This window comes from Anarhichas minor, unplaced genomic scaffold (assembly GCF_050575085.1).
Source record: "Anarhichas minor isolate MPS153535 unplaced genomic scaffold, ASM5057508v1 ptg000074l, whole genome shotgun sequence".
NCBI classification, from domain to species: domain Eukaryota; kingdom Metazoa; phylum Chordata; class Actinopteri; order Perciformes; family Anarhichadidae; genus Anarhichas; species Anarhichas minor.
In genome coordinates, this window is record NW_027466520.1 from 8,745,124 (window position 1) to 8,766,608 (window position 21,485).

The 21,485-nt window shown below is 41.4% G+C and overlaps 1 protein-coding gene across 1 annotated transcript in view; it reads left to right on the top strand.

The window, feature by feature from the left end:
* Positions 1-242: 242 nt before the first annotated feature.
* Positions 243-21,485, top strand: part of dok6 (docking protein 6) — a 40,435-nt gene continuing 19,192 nt past the window's right edge. Inside the window, exons 1-2 of the mRNA XM_076080573.1 lie at positions 243-308; positions 20,183-20,290. Coding sequence (XP_075936688.1) covers positions 243-308; positions 20,183-20,290 — 174 coding nt within the window. The remainder of the gene's footprint in view (positions 309-20,182; positions 20,291-21,485) is intronic.

Here is a 21,485-nt window from a genome sequence, read left to right on the forward strand (position 1 = left end):
ACGAATGGTATCAGCTGAGGAATGGTATCTCCCTCCTCTCGCGCGGATGGATCGCGCCGCTGAAGCCGGGCAGCCTGAGCGCTGACACAGGAGCAGGTTGCCCACCGCCCGCTCTCCTGCCGCTGGATGTCTCCCCGACCGACCCTCAAGTAACATATTTTCGCTGCCCGCAAAAAAACAAAAAGAGGCTACTTTGTTATTATTTTTCACCTCGAGCAGGAAGCCACCCGCTTCCCCTCACCATGGCTTCCAACTTCAACGACATAGTCAAACAGGGATACGTGAGGATACGGAGTAAGAAACTGGGGGTGAGTACTGTTGCACTTGCTGTCTAGCCCCGTGGAGGAGGAGGAGGAGGAGGAGGAGGAGGAGTTCCAGTTGTTTGCCGTCTTTAAGCATCAGGGGCGGCTGGATTAAGAAAGAGGCTTTAATTGCTCCATAGGCAGCCGTCCTGCTGCGAGCTCTTCAAGAGGAAAGACAGATTAGAGCAGCGGCCAAGTTTCTCTCAGTTTCATTGTGCAAAAAAACATACTTCTTCTGCACATACTGAGATGTTGGTAAAGTCCACGTGATTGACGGCTGGTGTCATGTGGATGTAGTTGTAAATCACATTTCCCATCTTTATGATCAACCTCCATGCCAGTGACTTTATTTTCATTGAGAACATTGTTGCAGTTTGTTGTAGTTTTCTCACAAACAGATACCACGCTTTTCAACCGGAGCTGTTGTTACATCAGAGAAAAAAGGGGGTAAACTACCAATCTTAAGGATCTAAAAATGCTATGAGATCAAGCTAACTGAGATACTTTGTAAAAGTAGTATAACAGACATTAACCACACCATAACTGACTCTAATAAGGTCACTTACATTTGAGCACCACAGGCTTTAAGTGTCTCCATCATGAGGCACGGGGCCAATTAACACCGTGCTTTATGGCTTCTAGGATGTACAACATAATAAGAATTCTGGGAATGCCAGTCATCACTATACACATTGTCATCAGCCTATTACCGGTCAGAGCCGTACTGTACTCTAACTCTCTTTTCAGTAATGATGAATTATTCCCAGCACTGAGGAGTCTCATTGAAATCCAGCTGATTTTGGTGTGATGGGCAGCCCTATGCCTTGATAATGGATTTCCATTGAGGTACAGCACAGGGGGGGGGGGGGGGGGGGGAGAGATGGCTAGACTGCTTAAAGTGAAATGAATGATATATATTCAATCACGAGCGCCTTATTGTCTGACTCATAAAGCCATCTGCTTTTGTTCATGCTTCCAGCTCATTACGCCAACAGAGCAGGGCACACTCCCTCTCCTTTTGATGAAGTGTGATGATGGAGGCTAATGATGTCTGCCTCCTCACATCATCACCTGGCTTCATCAACATTATTCCACTATTGTTGGCTGCATTCAAGGTTGTCTTTGATTGCTGTTCAAGAGTAATTGTTGTCGAGTAAGAGCAACCTTTACCGCCCCTATAAAAAGGAACTTGCACAACACAAGCGCGATGTGACAAATGAAAGCGCAAGACGTTTGTTGTTGTTAACATGCTAATTAGTTTGCTCACATACAGTTGGCTCGGGTTTATTTACATCTTGCGTATGCTGTTAGCTAGATGCATTCAGAGAAAGCGGGAGCGTGCGCGTGTTTGACTTTGCAAAAAAGCAACCGAGGATGCACGCTGCGTTGGCTGTGCTGGAGGTATATGGATGCCATATCTCTGCCAGCTCCACATCTCATGCTGCTGTTTGTGGAGAATAACAGTTTGTGTCCTGATCGCCCACTCCCTCAGCCCTCCACCGCTCGCTGCCGTTTCATCATAGAAAAAGCCACGCTGCGATGGCCTCAGAGGACCCTGGTGTGGGAAGACAGAAAGTATTTATCTGGCCATGCTAGGGTTAGTTATTCCAGGCAGATACTCATTCAAACAACAAAAAATGGAGCAGGAATAAGGTTGTTTGTGTGCCTGATTCAACAGGCACCAATAGAGTACATCGCTGTGATTATTCCTGTTTTTTTTCTTCCTCATCATTGCTAAATGGCTTAATTTCAAGTGTTTCGAGGGAGATGAAAATCCAAATGTGTGAACCATGCGTGGGCTCACTGGAGAAAAAAAATACACATCTGGAACGACGGGGATGATATTTAGAGTTGTGAGTGCTATTGTGTAGCGTGATCTCAAACAGCCAATTTGACTTTATTTCATCTTTGTCTCAACAGCTAAATATTGTTTATGGGTGCGAAGAGACACTTGATATGCTGAACAGAGAGCCATAACAGAAGGAGACTCAGATTCATGGATCCGGAGATGCACAGGCCTCTTTGCTTCATAGGATTGCTCATCACTAAAATGCAGCCAAACGTACAGCATACTGTAGACCTCCATCCAGCGGTCCATCATGCCGCTGGGGGCCGATTAAAGTTTAACATATCATACTTATAGAAATATAAGATTTATTCATTCCTACTGAGCAAAAAAGAGCCACAACTAAAGATTATTTTCATTAACTATGAATCTATTATAATGTGTTATTGATTACATCTTTTGATCTATAAGAAAAGAGAAGATTTACCACCAAAAGTTCCCACATCCCAGGGTGACATCTTCATATTGTTTGTTGTATCCAAAAAAATGGCCCAATACCATAAAATAATGAAATATACTCTTATATAACAGGCAAATCTTCACATTTGACATTCATTTATTAATTGATTTCATTGTTTGCTTTGTAAAATGGACACAATGTCTTAAAGCCCAAGGTGATCTTCAAGTCACCCGTCTTGCCCATCAACAGTCTAAAACCCAGAGACATTCCATTTACAACAGGAGAAAACTGAGCTTTAGATGCAAGCTTTCAGTTTTCTGACAGTTTTTTGATATTAAGCTCTACCGACACATTTCATAAAAGTAAGTCATAAAAGAGTTGAAACTCAGCCCTACCTGTCAGGTTGAACCTTCTCAGTTTTAGGACAGAAAGGTCCTGGGTGTTTTCCACCTCATGTGATGGTTTTTTAATGTTTTTTTTTTTTTTTGTGCTTTTAAAGGTCTTTCAAATATCACATATCAAGACTTTGCATCACAGTTGACCTTCTAGTGCTCCCACCCACTATTCTAATGCTGTGCCATTTAAAATGCATTATACATTATTTTTTATTCGAAAGTGGTACAGTTGAATGGTTCTCCTTATGCGATATTAAAGTGGCCAGACCAACAGCTTCGCCTGAACTCATCAGCATCTGTCAATATGATTGGCTCATTTCCAAACCCCATCAAGTGTGAAGGTTGAGGCCACGAGGTCAGGTCTGTGTTCTTCCGAGTGATCAAAACTACCAGGCGGGGCACTTTCTCTTCAGTTTTTTTTTTTTTTTTTTTTTTTTACTGGGACATTTTTTTTTTTTTTTTCACTGACGTGAATGGCAACGATTTCCTACATTAGCCAACCTCTTTGTCTCTTTGTTGGCTGAAGAGACAACGGTGCAGTGTTCTTGAATGCACAAGTAGTCTCTCTCTCCCTCTCTCACATTCCCCTCCTCTTCCTCACCTCTCCACCCATTCTCTCACCTCACGTCTCACCTGTGCTCCCCACCCAACAGTGTCTCTCTCACCCCCCCTCCCCCATTTTATCTCCCTTCTTCCTCTTTATCCGGCTATCTCCCTCACCTCATCCCCCCCTTTGCTCTCTCTCACTATTCTCTCCTTCACTGGTTTGCAGACAGTTGAGAGACTGAGCACAAAAGCATCCTATTCATCACCCCACACTGCACCCTCCATAACCCCAACAGACTATTCCCCCTGACACAGTGCAAAGGCACACGCACACACACACACACACACACACTGGCTCGGTTCAACAACGAAGAACTGGCACACACATGCACCCGACAAACAAGTAAACAATCTGCTGCCAGAGAACAGTGTGTGGATTCTCAATTAATTGTAATCTCGTGGCTTTGGACCATACAGTATTTTTTTTGGCGACATAAAGATAAACTAAATGCCGAAAAGCGCCAAAAACAAGTGTCTCTGCGCTCGGAGCAGCATGGGTGACGGCAAAAATAGTTTTTCTCTCTTTCTCCCTTTCAGTGATGCTATCATGGTCGCCTCTTTGACGAGCTGAATAACATGACCTTTGAGTAATTTGCGCGTCAGTCTCAGACCAGGTACATGTTTCCCAGGTTAAGCATCCCTGTGGTAAATAGAAAAGGTCAGCTGTTGTATGAATATTTCCCCCTCGTCTGTCCAACGGTTTCTTCCAAGCCTTAAATGGTCAATTTCAGTTTGCTGCAGGTGAGTCGGTGAATGGCGAGACTGAATGGCAGACAAACACGTTTTGACACTTCAAAAAGGGAGCTGTAGATTCGATGTTGGCCCAGAGGTAAAATATGTAATATTTTAGGAGAACGCAGAGCACTTCACACACAGACTTCACACTCAGGTTATTCTTGTTAAATTTCCCACCACATCAATGCCAAAGGAATTTCACCAAAGCAAATAGTACCTGCAAAAAACTCACCATTCATTTCCTTTACATACAAACAAATGTGCATTAAGAATAGAACCAGATGATTATGATTTTACATCATGCCAGCTATTTAAACTGTCCATAATTAACATTTGCCAATAAACAAATGACTCGTATGGGAATGGGGTTGCATCTAGTAACAAAGCCACAGAGAACTATCGCCTAACTCTTGCGGTTATCGCAGCTTTAATCTTGTTTTGGTTTTTACGGCCTACAACAGTACTATTTTGGTTCATTGTCACCTCTCATAGTGTTGTTTTCAGACACAGCTGGCAGAAAAAAAAACAGCTTTGAAAACCCACTGTGCACTATACCTGCCTAGCACCAAACAGCAGACAGACACAGTTAGCATTTAGCTGGTGATGAAAGTGGAGGATTTAGCAGCTAAGAGAGCCCGATATTTCCCACAGGAATTGGTGGAGATCAAAATCAGAGCTAAAAAGGAGAGCTGTGAGCTGGAAATTAGCTGAAAGACGCTAGCTGGGGGCAGCTGCAGAGTCGGGTGGATATTTCTCTGTGGGTACATGACAACATGTGATACCTTTTCATATTACAAACAGTCACTGGATCAATTGTTGTAAAACATATTTGTTATAGCAGCTTTAAAGTCATATTTTTAAAGCTAGACCATCTTACCTTGCACTCTCCCTGATTTTGTTTTGGTGCCCAAAAGCGGACCAAATCCCCAAATTCCCCTGTTTTGAAACTTGGACTTGATTTATTTTTTTTTAATCGTATGTTTTTCAGATCCGGAGGTGCTGTCGGGCATCTTAAAATTACAAGTGCACTGTGAACTGCACAGTTGGTCAAACACTCAAGCCCAAAAGGTCGAAAAGCAACAAATTAACGTAGATCTTAAAAAGATAGACACTGTATAATATATTTAATAGACCGCTAATGTAATTCATAATAGCAAGAATACAATTGAAAAGCACAAAGCTGTACTCCACTGCCATCAGAGTGCAGTTATGAGAGCGCCTTGGTCAAACCACAAATCTCAAAGCAGAAAACACATAAAAAATGCATTATGTCTGGTCCAGAATGAGGAGGAGTGAAATACAATCAGCCAAAAGTGTGGTTGTAAACCAATAATCAGGGCTGCAGACTGAGACTTTAAGTTATTCATCATCCAAACACAAAGGATATCATTCGCAAAAAAAGATGGGTTACTCCCCCGTTTATAGATTTACAGAAGTGATTTGGGGTCCTAAAATTACTTTTTTGCAAGATAACAATTTCACAATCTTGGGAATGCATACCGTTTGTTTTGGGGCAAATAACCCTCTGTAATTTAAGGGCTGCTGTAGCTCAGTACTTATTGGAACATTGCCACCTTTGGTCTTGTAGGAATGTTTTGAGGGAAGTTTAATGTGTGACAATCTACAGTACTTGTGTTACAGTGGCCCTTTGCCACAACACAGCAAACACTGACAGCAGGTAAAGTAATTTGTGATGAGTGTTGGACACATCTAATTACACTGTGTAGGGCTCCTACCAGCTGTTATGACTCTGTGTGAATGTTTGCTCATGAGACTTCCATGTTTGCTCTATTGGGGAAGAAGTTAAGTATGCAAACACTACACTTGAAGAATAATTCAATTTAGAGCAATATTTAGCCAATCACCCTCTGGTTCCGGCTTCTCAAATGTGAGGATTTTTATATATTTGTTTAGACTGAATATGTTTTTGGGTTTTAGACTCCTAGTCCATTCAAAATGTTGTGTTTTGCAGACCTTTGATACCTGCGTTCGATGCTTAGCTTGCAGTTTACGCTGATAAAGACGTTCATTTTGCAAATTAAGCCTTTTTCTAACCATTATATAAGAAGACAAAATCAAGAGTTATTACTTGCAATAAAGTACTTTTTTGGACCCAATGGTGCTCTCCTCCCATCTCTGTCCACAAATACGACAGTTAATAAGTGCTTTGTCTCACTCAGCGGTTTTTGTCTTACAAGTGGGCGGTTGTGTTCAGTGACCAGTGGCCGTTACGTGGTCAGCGTGTGTTGTAATGGTGTGTGGGTGTGTTCCCCCCTGGTTGCCGCGCAAGCATCCAACCAAAGCAGGGTCGCAAAGAAGTGCAGAACAATGGATCTATTGTCCAAGATATTAAGATAGGATCTTGCCACTTCCATGCACTCACTATTAACAGTGACAGGCCGTCCAGAATGGTGGATGTCAGGAGATTTTTCACCCCAGGAACTGTACTTGTCAGTGGAGCGTAGAAACAACACAGTCAGCTATGTTACACTCTGCAACATGGATAAATGTGACCGGGCTTGTGCGGGAAAAAAAATCATTAGATTCTTACATCCAGTGGCCACAATTAGCCGTGTCCTCTGCTCCATCTTTGAGATGGCCAAATATAAATAGAAACTGTGGCAGATAGAGGATTTTTAACAAGCCCTGTATTGTTTATGATTTTATTTTTTTTGCCTTGTGGGTGCTTGTAGCTTACTTTCAGCTCTTCTTGTGATGGATGCTTTTTCGACTTGGTGCATTAATTCACAGATATGCAGGGCTATACATCGTGTGGTCACTTCCTTTGGTTTTCATCAGCTTCCTGCATCAGACAAAGACCCGAAGACAAATTACCAGCTCTTATTGGCCCTGATGAATTGCATCTCCAGCAGGATATGGGAACAACAGTCCAACAGTCGTTACTCATGGTGAAAAATGTGCCTCTATTATATAGTCGCTTTCATAAATAAATCTCTGCCCGGACCCCACTTGAACATTTCACATCATTGATTCCCCGTTGTTACTAATTATCAAAAAGGCTTTTTGTCATGACAGAATGTTATTAGTAGTTCGTAATGTCTAAAACCCAAATTGATTAAGTAATGCACCATAAAAAGACAAATAATGCCCTAAACACTCTTTCCTTGCCCTCAGTCAGTGTCATGCTCTCCAAAAAAAAAAAAGCAGACACGACTCTTCTTTTAATCCCAGCAACTTTTCCCGTCTCTCGCTGTCTCCTCTGTCCACAAACAAATCCGTACACCAAGCCGGCGCTGTCCACAACGGCTTTGTGCTCCCAATGTTTTCTGATGAGCTGCTTTGTAAAGTGCAAAGTTCTCTAATCCCATTGAGGGAGAAGTCACAGCTCAATGGAAAAAAGGACTCTCTTCATGGCTATTTAATCTTTCCAATCCCCGCAGACCCTGCCCCCCCCCCCCGACAACAGGCGAGACACTCGATTCAACACCACAAATCGAAGTCGAGAGAACAAGCATATTATTTAAATCTTTGTTCCACTTTCAAGTCATTATTTTTCTATATAAAGTGCAGAAAACATAGCAGAGCATATAATTTAAAGCAGCTTTAACAAGATTTATACAATCAATCACATAAGGATTTGTATGTGAAAGGGGTCGCTAATAGCATTGAACCCACAGGGAATCATCACCCGGCTCATTGTCTTTGTGGCAACTTGTCTTTGGTTCACTCTCCCTGCTTTCATCACCAGCGTTGGCAGCTAATTTCTATCTAAAATCTAAAATAAAAACGGACTGCATGTTGACTGCCCACCACTAAACGATGGACAAACAAAGTTAGCGAGTAGCTGTAGAGCGGAGCATTTAGCAGATATTTCCTTCAGGAGTTGGTAGAGAGAATATGTTAGTGCCTCCAAGTGGCCCAGCACGTTATTGCAGACATATTAACAGTAACTTTATTAAACAAAGGGCGTACTTTCAGCTACATGATATCCATTTTCTTATTCATAGATACATTTTGTAGCCAAAAGACCATTTCTAAAGACTATTTCGACACTATCTGTGATGTGATGTCACTGAGAGATTTTCCTCCACCTGTTGTTGACTGTTGACTCAGCATATTTAGTCAAGCTGTTAAATATTACCTTTCAGCGATGTGACAGTCACCAACAAATTAGATTTTCCTGTAAAAATCGTTGCCGTCACTGTTTGTCACAAAGTTGGTAAGCTGCAGCGAATGTCTCTCAGCAGTGTTTTACAAGAGAGGCTTTGCTCCCTAATTCAACATTTTGTAAAAGATATTTTCAATTAAGCCGTGTGATATTGAGGTAAAATGTAATTTTCTCCATATTCAGACCATCTTGTTCACATATTTCCCCTCCCACACAAGGCTTGTGCTTTGCAGTTCTCTGTGGTACTGTAATGCTAGATTGTGCGGATACACTGGAGGCTCACCTATAAAACACCATGCCTAGAGGAATCTATCATAGCTCCATTAACACTTCTGCTTCATCCTCCTCTCCTCGCCTTCCTCCCCTCATTAATCAACAGACCAGCCCTCGGGGCTCTACTCTGCAGCTAAGCTCACTCTCACTTTGTGTGTCTGCGTGTGTCCATACAGTATGTGGGCCTTGTGTTTATGTGTGCGTTTTCATGTGTCAGATATGTAAAAAAAATACAATTTACAGAGCAATTTTCTTTCTGTACTGTTAAGTGCAGGACTAAAAAAAAAAAAAAAAAAAAATCATAGAAAGATCCATCAGAAAATCCTTCAGATGTCGTTATCAGTATGTATGGTCTTATGATGAGTCGGTCGTCCCTCTCACACTGCTTCCAAATTCAATTCAGAGAAATTGCATCGGGTCTTCAAGGATGAGTTGACAGACATGACAATCAGATTTGTAAATACCGTCTCAAAAGGGGACCAGATGAAGTTATTCTTAGATAACAAAAAAGAAGTCCCACCTACCTTTTTATATTTGAATCACGATCTATAATGAGTTCTTCTCCTGCTGTTACCTTTCATCGGCCTGCTTGCCGAGCACATTCAGTACAGTGCACAGCCAAAGATAGCCTCAGCTGTGTCTATGTGTGTTAAGGGGCTTGTCTTTGTCTGTATTCTTAATTTACTCAATGTGGCGCATAGGTAAACAGTATTATGGCCTTGCTAAAAAAAAATAATAATAATGAAATATTACACCTGATCTGCTTTTAATTGCAAGCAAATAGCCTTGCTGAATAATGTAAATTAGCCCTAGCTATGGAGTAAACAAGGCTTTTTTATGTGGCACTAATTGTCAGGCTCTGTATTATTAATGTGTTGTTAAAAAAAAAAAACTTGACCGTGTGTAAGGAAAAAAAGCTCACATCACCCATCTATGTCGAAAGGTGTTTGTTTTGGGATGAGTTTGTACACTCCGCTCTCCTTCTCTCCCTCTTTCTTTCTCAGGGGAGTTCTTTTAATAGTAAGGAGGTGACAGTTTTACCTCTCTCTGCGCACCAGAGTGACAGTTTGGTACCTGCCCAACTCTCATGAAACGTTACAGACGACTCGCTCAAGTCGCACGCAAAGCTGCACTCCATTCTAATGAGCCGAAGTTACCTTGAGTGTCGGCCGCGGTAATCGGATCCCCTTTTCTATAATACAGCTTTTCATATTTCCCCGAGAATTATGGTTCAAGGGAATGAATTTTTGGAGAAGGTGTGCCAAGAGAAATGGAGCCCACAATGGTATATAGCCTTGGCAGTGGCACTTTGGAGCGGATCATTCAAAAAGGTCATAATGGAGAAAATAATGGCTCTTAAGAGTCATAAAACAATTGAAAACAAGAGGTTATTGGAATCAATTATAAAGCAGATGAAAGAGGAGTTAATATGGTATGCATCGTAAGTTTGGGACTTGATTAGGACTTTTAAAGAAAGTAGGTTTGAAGTTGAATGCACACATTGGGGTCAACATTAACTGGTGTTACACACACACACACACCACCCCCCCCCCCCCCCACACACACACACACACACACACCGTCCTCCCTTCAACTCCCCTCTTAATGTCTGTTGGGCTAAGTGATAATTGCATTCCTCGATGATTGCATGCTGAGACACACAGTGACACCGAATCACAGCCCACTTATTCCAAAGGCAGTGTGTTCTTTTCGGAGGAAATGAGACAAAAACAATATGACCAACTCCATCGGACGCCCTTTTCTTTGACACAGAAGTGCACTTCCCTCATTTCCCTTCTTCCGCAAACACGGGCGTCCGTTCCCCAGCGTCCTCTTTTGATTTGCAGACCAAATGTGGCCGAGTCAAGTTAGTTCCAGGGAGCACAAATCTCTGCTTTTCTGGTCGCGAGAGAATAGTTGTTGCAGACACAGAGCCCGCTGCTTTCCCAGCTAACCGTATCAGAGAAGCAACCCGAACATCAGTGAGCGAGTACCTCTTTAGAATTAATCCTCGGGGGGGGGGGGGGACTGCACCAATGCACGGGGATTACTGCTTTTAGGGCTTCTGATGAAATTCAAATAACAAAACGCCTGCACAACGTGTCCTGGAAAACACTCTGCGTTTCATAATATCCTGCTAAAAGTATTTGCTGGAACACCTCGCAGTGGTCTGTGCCTCATTCGATTTCACAGTCTTTATTGATATGATAATCAAGTGGTCAGCTAATGGTAATTGGCGGAGTTGCGTCATTGTTGTGTGCGCGAGAGCTCCTTTCATTCTCTTACTTTATATTCTCTTCCCACAGAGGCTATAGTCGGCCACTTCTGAGGCACTGTATTTGGTTTCCATGTAACAGCCCCTCACCTGACTTAGATGCTAATTTTGCTCATCCGGCAGCGCAAGCACCAACATACTGGAGTGACAAATATGGCTTTGCTTACATTACAACTACACCCAAATGGAGTTTTATGCATGCAGACCATATTGCTCTTCATTTATGGATTTAGTTCAGTTCAACGTTCGGCCACGCTTGAGGGGACACTGTGCTGGACAACTCATTCCAGTCTCATAAGGAGAATAACACTGCTCTGTATTGTCGCTTTCTGTCTACAGTGGTCTGTCTGCTTGTTGGCGAGGGTATTCTGCCATAGTTAAATCCTTCTTTGTCTGCGTGTTATTGTCTGTGAACGCTTCAGCCTTGTACATGGATTAAATGGAAATTGCTCTGTGTGTGTATGTGTGTGCAGAGGATTGCTGACTAAAGCTGTAATACATAAAGAGCTTTGGATGAGGGATGGTTCAAAGAGCAGGCAATTGTCATAATGATGACTTAAAGCAAAATTGTCCCACCGTAAAAAAGAAAATGTTTTACACATTGCACTGCCTTGTATACGCTTGCCAGCAGTGCTTGGCAACCTCATTGTCACAAGAATCAATAGTTGCTGAAATATACGATGGAATAACTGAAGTAAGCAACATTATAAAACTGTATAAGTACATTATAGGATTATGATTGTGGTGTAGTCCTTTGTCCTAGCTTTTGTCAGTTTGACTCAATGCCCAAGGACGGATGCCGGTGAAGCCATAGTCTGAGCCCTGTTTATACCTCTACTCCTCTTCACTTGCTCACACCTGCAAGAGAAACTTCAATATTGACCTACATCTCCTTCAGAATAATTTAGCGGCTATTTTCGTGCTGTGCTTTTAAAAAAGAAAAAAAAAGAAAAAAGAAGCCCTGCTACAGTAGCCATGATGGCTGGATTCAGCACAGTGTGTGACATTTTAACTAATGTTTTCCTGCTCAAGGCTGCGTTGCCCAGCGTGGGTCAAACATGTCCCTCGTCTCTCCCCACAGTTACAACAAATAGAAATACTTTCCCCGCACTCGAGGATGACGATTGGAAGCACAGAAGGACTCGCCTTGTAGCTTTCCAAGGTGTATATGTTGTGCCGTAAATTAGGGGAAGAGGGTTTCTTATGGACGATACAGCAAAAAGGTAGTCGTCAAGGATCTGGGATTAGTGCTCTGACCACAAGCCCCAAGCCTTATTCATCATGAATCCTAATGCTGCAGCCACTTGCCTCTTTAGCTCTGACAGATTCCCACGCACCACTTTTTCAGCAGCTGCTCTCACGACCTCATGGTCATTTCCACATCTTCAACCTCTCTCTTAAGCAGACTCTTTCTTTTCACCCTTTTAATTTGTGTTTCCTTCTTTAATGCTCTTATTTTTCATCATTCCTGGCTTTCTCCTAATCCCTCGCTGGCCCTCTTGTTATTTCTCTGTGTTACGTGGTCATTTTAATATCACTTATATCATATTGGGTAGACGCACCCTTTGCTTTCGGGTGAGGAATCAGCCGTAACCTGTTGTCCTTTATGTTTCAGGCCACATTGTGACATTCAAATCCAGTATTCAGCTGTGAATTCAGGGTTACTAATATTGCAATTTTACAATTCAGGACCAATTTGGCTGATTGGATGAGAATGTCCAATCGTGCATAGACACAAGACAGAGATGATGAATGGGAGAGGAGAAATTTAGAAGAGAGAGAGTGACGACAGAAGGGCAGGAGGAGAGACAGAGATGAACCAGGCTTGAAGAGAAAGTGAGGAGGGGGAGTGTGTGTGTGTGTGGGATGAAGTGGGGGGCAGTGATTACTTGCTGAGGTAGCACTGCATTACACATGAGGATTTGGAATGGCCCAGATAAAGTAATCTATGATTAACTGGGGCGCGGCTGGCTCGCCACCCTGCCAACAGCTGTAGTCAGGGGCGAATTACAAAATTATGGGATGTCCAAACATTTTAGATGCGGTGGTAAATGCATTTCCATACAGGGGGAGGGAGGTTCAGTGGGGATGAGTGTTATGTATAAAGTCAAAGGTGACAGCCGGCGACTAGGGAAGAGAGCGACAGAGGGAGCAGTGGTGCATTTAAGGCAAACGTTTTTTAGTGGTCGCATTTGGCAGAGGATTGTTGAAATGGTCCAGCAGTCCTGGGAGGGGGAGGCAGGAGGGGGAGGCAGGGGTCATGGCGGGCGGAGTGATCGCCGCAATGATTGCTGGAACAACTGTCCGACAGAATAACAAATCAAATTATAAAGATGGACACCGCGGCACAGACCCCGCCGCCGTCTGAAATTGATTGCCAGCACCAGGAGCTGATATCGTCGGGCCCGGTCTGTCATAGTCCATCAGGCGTCATTATCACCAGGGGAGCACTGAACCTCATGCAGAACGAGGAGGATGACTTCATCCACACTACTGCTTTGAGTTAAAGACAGAAAAACAAAAACGCAGACAGAACCAGGCTATATCAGAGGTTTTATGCTTCTTTCTTTGTGATTACAAGGTTAAAAAAGGGTCTTGTTCAGAATACTGTTCAGAAACAGCTCAGTATTCAACATGCTAAGTGCCAGCTAAATCCGGTCTGTTATCATCATGTGTTGCAGGACTACCTTGATTGAAGTGCTCTCGTGTCTTGTATGTGCGGCAGCAATCATCTCTAAATCATAGCTTGTAGGACAGATGAATCACGGAGAGGTTACAAACCCTTCCCCCATTTGTCCCTTTTTAAAAATCACATATTTTAGGAATAATGAATGCAAGTGCGCCTCTGAGGTATTATGATTGTGTTTCAATATTAACTCCCGAGAATTGAACAGGCGTCTATTTTTATTCTGCCATGTGATTAGTCATTTAACTGAAGCAGGCTGTCATTGGAAATCATTTTCATGTCTTCAGACAGTTCCTCAGTTCATCCAAATGACAAGTGATTTTGCCTGTGGGGGGAAATAGGCCCATATTTTATTGAGAGCCGAGACAGTTCTTTAATAATGCTAGAAGTTTCTCGTGAAGTGAATGGACTTTGTGTTTGAGGCCACTTACACAAAACGACTAAGGCTTCAAAGACGGCTCATTACTGAGGTCCATGAGGTGTCTGGCTTCCTAAATTATCTACTAGACCTCTCAGTCATGGTTTTACACACTCACCCGTCAGTTAAACTTTATTTTTTATTGTAACATTAAATGTCACCATTATTAAGCAAGGTTATTTTATATGTAGACAGCCATGCTCTCAGTTTCCTTTTGAACCTTTTACAAGAGCCCATCCAATAGTCTGCTTCCATCTGTCAGTCTGTGATCCTATTTTGGCTCCAATCCTTCTTCCGGTACCCCCCCCCCCCAAACAACAGTCTCAGTGTGGTTGTCGTAGTAGAGCTGGTGTTGATGAACTCGCTGCACCTTGCCAAGAGCCTCCTGAAGTGTTTTCCTTGCCACAGACAGACCTGCCTAAAAGTGAAGGGTTTGCCCTTGAAATGTTCTCTCCAGCGCCTTGCTTTTTTTTTTTTTTTGTGTGGCGATGTACTCATTGTTCTTTAGTAGCGTAGAATCATACAGAGATTAGGGATGTCACGATAGCTGAAATTTGGCTGTCAATACCAATACTATTGAAATTCAACGATTCTTGTTACCAAAGACGATACCACGGTAAAAAAAAAAGAAGATACATTTGAGCTTCGACTTACTCTCCTTATTACTGTTTGCATACAGTTTTTGGTGAATTCATTATGATCCCCTCATGTTTCTTGCCAAAAACAACATTTTAGAAGATTACATTTAAAACACATAACATTATAATTTACCTTGGCCCTGATCCCTGTGGAAAAACAAGTACCGTCACGTTTTTCAGAATTTGGCATCAAACTTCTCAACCAAAGTATCGATTATCGTGACATCCCTAACAGGGATGCACTAAAGGAACAGAAGAAAGAGTATTTAATTCATATCTTGTTAGCTATTAGTATTCAACCCTGATGACTTTTCTTAGAATGTCGAAAGTCGAATACCAAAAGGGTTTCTTACATTTTTAGTGATGGCCTACACAAAATACAACATGACGACGAATGAAAACATGCTCTTGGACGTTTTGGTATTTTTCCTTTTCAAATTTCCACCATTTTCCAAGGTTGAAAATTGAGCTGTGAATGCGAAAGTGAAAACCAATTTTAAAATCTTCATTGGAAGTCAAATCTTGTCCCCAGCACAGAGTTTTGCATTTGAACCAAAGAGCACGGCCTCGTTTCATCTGCCTTATTTGCAATCTCTTGGCATGTTATCATGTGCCGTTTATCAGAAGAGGCTTCTTTCTGGCCACTCATGCATTTGTAATATTTTTTTAAATAATATTTGTACATATATATTTGGCTTGCTCATTCGTATGGTTCCTTAGAGTATTGTAAAGACAGACACCTATACTGTTACTACACTGTACATCATTGTAGCTGGAGATGCTCGCCATAATCTGCTTTTGAAAGATGTTGATCTTCTTGTCACACTTGGTTGTCCAACTACAGTTTTATGTGACACTTTCTAAAATTGCCATGGTTAAACAAAACATCACATACTGTATATGATGTGCAACATGCATTGGAACTGCACTGTCATGATTCAGAAAATTATGTCCAATCAGTTGAACAAATCTCATGTTTGACCCAAAGATTAGTTTGTCATCACTGCTAAGTAGTCATTCTTGGTTTAATGCAAGATTTTAACATTAAGTTCATAGTGATGTTGTATTGCTACATTAATCACATGGAAATGTACACGCAAACATGTAGGCCATGTTGTACCATAAAGGGAAGGATTTTCATTTGTTTTCCTCGCATTCATTTCTGTTTCTGGTCTGTTTGCCACACAGACAGAGGCAGAGCCACACACACACACGCAAAATCGTGGGGAACTTGTGTTGGAAAAATAATTTTCTTTAATAAATCATTCGAAGATTGTGTTAATGAAGTGTTCAATTTTAATGACCCAATCTCGTTTGGATTCCAGTGGCCCTGTGGGTTGATCCCACCTCTCAGAATTATAATGAATGCACAATAAATATACTTCTTCTTTTGTGATCCTCGTCACCTGCTGAATTTTGCCGTTCACTGAAAGCACCATTTTGACCAGTGGATGACATGAATAATAATGATTAGTAATTCGTCTTCAAAAGACTTGCGTACAGAGGCTTTATTTTAATCATCATTGTGGAGAAGTGCTGAGATGGTAGTAATTGTGTGTGTGTGCGCGTTTCTAAGCAGGTACATGTTGAGTGATGTTTATGCGTCTGTTTGCAGACGAGGCAGCCTTCTCTGACTTTTAATGAGCCTCACCCTCATTAATCAGACTTTGAGAGTGAGACCTGCCGATCAGGCCTATATGGGAAAGGTACAGAGTCCAGAGTTCACATTTAGTCTTTAAGAGGTCCCCTGTTGAGAAACTGCTTCTGTTATTCCATGTAGAAAACATAACAAACAGAAGGCGATTGGACCTGTTGCTTACTCTAATCTGTTCAAGTGAATTCATTCAGAATTTGGTGTATTCTCCAACTTCAAATATCAGTGAAGTCATTGGGACTCCGGGTTAATAAATGCTGTCCATGCAAGATGGAGGAGCTTGTGTACTTGATCTGAACTCTGCTCTCGAAACACTTTATCATTAAATTATTTTAACTACACTACTTAAGACTGAGTTGTACTGTCTCCAACATATATTTCTAGCAGAGAAGTAATTGTAATTTTTTCAACAGAGGATTATTTTTCCAAACACTCAAAAATCACTAATGGGGTTCCTCAAGAATCTATATAGGGACCAGTACTTTTTAATCTATGGACTTACCCCCAAGTTGAGACATTGCATCTCTTCCCATATGCTGATGATACACTGCTTTATGTGGCTATGTCTCCTGAGAACACAAGACCAATTGATGCTCTTTGTAGATGTATTTTAGTGTCTGGATGTTGCAAAACCTTCACAGCTCAAACACATTTATTGGATAAAAGGAAACTATTAGTTATAGGCTCCTAGGTTGAGAGAGCAGAACTGGACAGAGACATACTTTCCACTCGTAAAAGGGTCCTTGGTACTATGTTTGACTCAGAACTACACCTCAAAACTCACAGAAGGGATGTCACCAGATCAGCTCTTTTTATAATCTGAAAAGAATAGCTAAAGTATGGCAATTTCTCTCCGTGACACAAAGAGAAACCAAAGGTATAACACCTGGATTTTCATCAGAACTCTCTTCTTCTTCATTACTTTGTGTTTTTCTGGAACCGGTGGGTTGGCTTTCACTGAAAACCAATGTATTCTACACTGTTCTGGAATTAAATGAGTTGCACCAAACTAGCAGAGAGTCCCATTCACGTCTGTGTAATTACAATAAATGTTAGAGTGTCTCTGAATAAGATCCACCAGCAGCCAAAGAACAGGACTGCCTTGACAAAGCATCGACAACTGTGGAACAGGCAAAATTTAGCCCACTCCATTCATACACCCTAGTTCTTATTATGCATAAGCTATCTCACTGAGCTTGCTTTTGTGCTGGTATAATTACATAATCTGAGCACTCCTATGGGTGAATTGCTTTGTGTGCGGCAAGGCAAGCAGGCAGCATTGCTTTGACTCAAGTTCCCAAAGGGGAATTGAGGCTAGCTTTAATTTTACTGTTTAAAAGTTGCAAATGTGGTAATGGCCATTGTCAAAAGGATTTCACATTGTTTGTTTTTCTGTCAAAGCTGCAGTTTTCTTTTGTTTTAATAGGCGTTTTTTTAAAGACATAAATACAGAATCTTCAATTTTGAGTAAGATTTGATTGCCCCTTTGTTTCCTTACTTTAAAGCCTTTTATGTAGAGTGGGGGTGGAGAATGATCCACCGTGCATAAGGGTGTGTGTTGTGCACTGCTGTATTTTGTGTTTGCTGTTTATAATGGGCCGAGGCAATACTTAACTAGAATGGAGGCCCATCAAGGCAGACCGATAAGGACCTAGGGATCCACTCTAGTCAATTACTGCAAAGTGCCAAGTTCAACTCAGTGGGCCTTTTATGAAGTACACCGGCTGAGTAAACAAATTAATCGTACATCCATGGTTCCCAAACACAACCATGCGGCCCAGGGCAATCATACATCAGGCAGAGTGATAGCGGCTGTCTGCACCAGGAAATAGAAGGGTCCCACTATTAAAGATAGGCAACCACATAGGACTCATAAGGTATTGGCCATCACACTTAGTCTGTCTCTCAGCTGCACTGTTGTATATGTTTTTTGCTTTTTACACCTTCGACACTGGTTGTGTAAAGAGGTTATGTTTTGGAATTCCAAAGTTCTGCTGTGAGGTAATGCAGTGGACTGATATTAACAGCTCTTTTTTTAATGGATCCTCAGGGATGTTGCAATCCAAAGTAAACCATGTATCGACAAATGTAGCAGTCTAGAATATGTCATATAAACTGAGGGAAGAAGTGTTTTAGGAGTTAAGGAAATTCCCTTCAACCGTTAAAAAGCTGCCCATTGTATTAGCTAAAGATGTATAATGAACAGGGCAGTTCCTATAGCTCATGAATGATGATTACATGGTTTGCTAAAGACTGCTACGTGATTGCAGGTAAAATGACAGATGTACACATACATATAGTGATTTTGTGTGTTCACGTGTGTATGTGTGTCCTTTTTCATGATTTGACCTGAATTCCATTATACAACATCCTGTATTTGTGTCATCTACAGCTGGTGGATAGGCCATATTGTGGTCCAGTAATCAATACAATGTATTAGTAATCTGAGAGAGAGCGCGAGAGAGAGAGAGAGATAGAGAGACTTTTTGTCTGGGTGAGTGTGCATTCACAATGTGTGGCAAAAAAGAAAAACGGATTTTGTGCGCACAGCCTGTAATAAATGGAAGCACATTACTTCAGGTTGAAGCTACAGCTGTTCAGCCTGTAAAGCAGAGTGTAGTTTGCTCAAAGCATTTTAGGAATACGAGTTATTTGGTGGATTTGAAATGTGTTGAACACTTGCTCTAATTTTGATTCTGGGACAATATTTGTTAGTGTATGCACGTATTCTGAAATGCAGTTTAATGTCTACAGTTACAGCCCATTTCTGTCTTATTGCTAATATATAAACCAGGGATTTCACTTCGAAATTGGGAAATGAATTAATCAGGGAATCAATAATATATCCAGGATTTGGGACATTAATTAATAAAGAAAATAAATAAAAGGATTTTCTTTTACTAACCTACATTCCCCCCTACCAAATGTTTTTCCAATCAAACCAAATCCTCATCCAATATTGAGTTGAACAATCAAATAGCAGATGCACAAAGTTAGTGCCTCCCTTTGGTATCCTACTTCTTTTATTGGCCCCTTCAAATATTCTGTACATGTCTTGGAAAATGATTTCTTGAAAAGACTGAGAACTCAACACACAACCAATGATGTGCTATTCCTAATCCTTCATCTCATCAAAGTTATTCGTTAGAAGATCGAGAACAAGTTCTTTATTTTCTTCTGAAGGTGCAATCTGAACGGCCTATGAGCCCATATTACAACCCTATGCAAACAATCATAAGAAGAGTATTTGGAGTTGCTATTTTCCAAAATCAAAAGCATTTACTCAAGTCTCAAAACTCTGATAATGCACCATCAGCTGTCATAGACCAGTGTATTGTATAAATGCATTATTAATGAGCTCATAACATTTGGATGACATTCCACATTTCTTTTTATTTACAGATGTATTTGATTTATGAGGCAGAATGGTTTCATTTCCTTTCCCAAGACTTCTGTTTGGTGCGTTTACTCTCTTCTTGACATTCAGCTTGATTAAGTATGTAATGAGGGTGAGAATCACTTTGCTGTGCGTGTACTATATGTCAGTGCTTTCCAATGTAAACAACATGACTGAACCCTAAGGCCAATCTAAGATTAGATCAGTGGGAAAACTTCCACAGTCAAGTGTTCAATTGCTTTGATGTTTTGGCATTTTGCTGAAGTGGCTTTAGTGATTAAAAGTAAGCCTGAATTCTAGGATGGTGACTGGCATTAATTTATCTGCTCTCAGCTTTGGTAGAGCAGGCGTCTCTTTAGTTTTGTCCTGTACAGGGGGGGGTCAGTTTGTGTTTCAGTAACGGGGCTGCCATCGTTCTCTGTTGTCAGATCTTCCGGAGGTGTTGGCTGGTGTTCAAGAAGGCCTCCAGTAAAGGTCCACGACGGTTAGAGAAGTACCCGGACGAGAAGGCTGCCTACTTCAGGACCTTCCACAAGGTACAGACACACACACACACACACACACACACAACTGAAACTCATTACAGATTACATTCTGGTTTTCATTCAATTTGATAATCTTTTGATTTACCTTTACCTGTAAAGAATGAGTCATCTGTTGCAACCCTAAGCAATATAATATATCGTAAAGCCCTTTCTGAGAGTGCAGAGTGCGTCATAATAAAAGCAAATAAAAACAAAGTATATAGTGTCTAGAGCAGGGGTATTCAATTAATATTCATGGAGGTCCAGTAAGAGAGAATTTCCTCATGCAAAGGTCAGGAACATCACAATAATGTCTAACTTGCGCTATGATTTTGTCCCATATTTATTGAAGTAGCCTAACGGTTGTATCAACGTCTGTCATTTCAAATAAAGAAAGATAAAGATGAATAATATCGATATTATATTCTTCTCATCTTCTAAAAAGATACATTAGTGTGCCGGGACTTTATCTGTGGTTATTGTATTCACTTGTTTCAGCTCTATTCCTCTCTGTTAACATCAATTCATGTGTTAGGATTCTGATCATATTAAGCTCTTAGGTTTATTTTTCTGTGCCTTCATTTCAGATGCGAGTGGGTACGTTTGCTCAAAAGATGTGTGCTTTTTCTTGTAGTGGTGCTTCACATCGGGGCTTTTAAAAATCCCCACGGTCTGTGAACATGACACGTACTGGTTTTGTACTGCCCGTGGGAAGACTGAACATATAAGAGTCTGTCCATTCTTAGTTAAAGGCTCCGGTCTCGCTGTCCACTTTTCTCTTTTTGGAGAACGCCATGTGAAATAATTTCTCTGACTCACGCTCTCTCCAACGGTTCGTTCTCCCTCACGTCTGTGTTTATCTCACTCGAGTCGAGGGCGATACTTATCGGAATACACATATTTGATTGGCCGAGTAGCATCACGTGATACAATTTACAACGCATGTAATTGGTCCGTGTGTTTAACGAACTGCTGAACGAGTGCAGTAATGGCTAGAAAAGCTGCGCTGGTTAAAATAGAGGCGCCCCGTTAAAATGTAATAATTCTCAATTCTCGATCGGTTTCAGGTCTGGGTCCAGATACAACGGCGGTTTGGGTCCGCCCATTAGTGACCCCTGGTCTGGAACTTTATGGATATTTCATTTACATTTGTGTCGCTAGCGGTGAGTTCTAAGGGTACTAATGTCAGTCAGGCCTTTGGTCAATC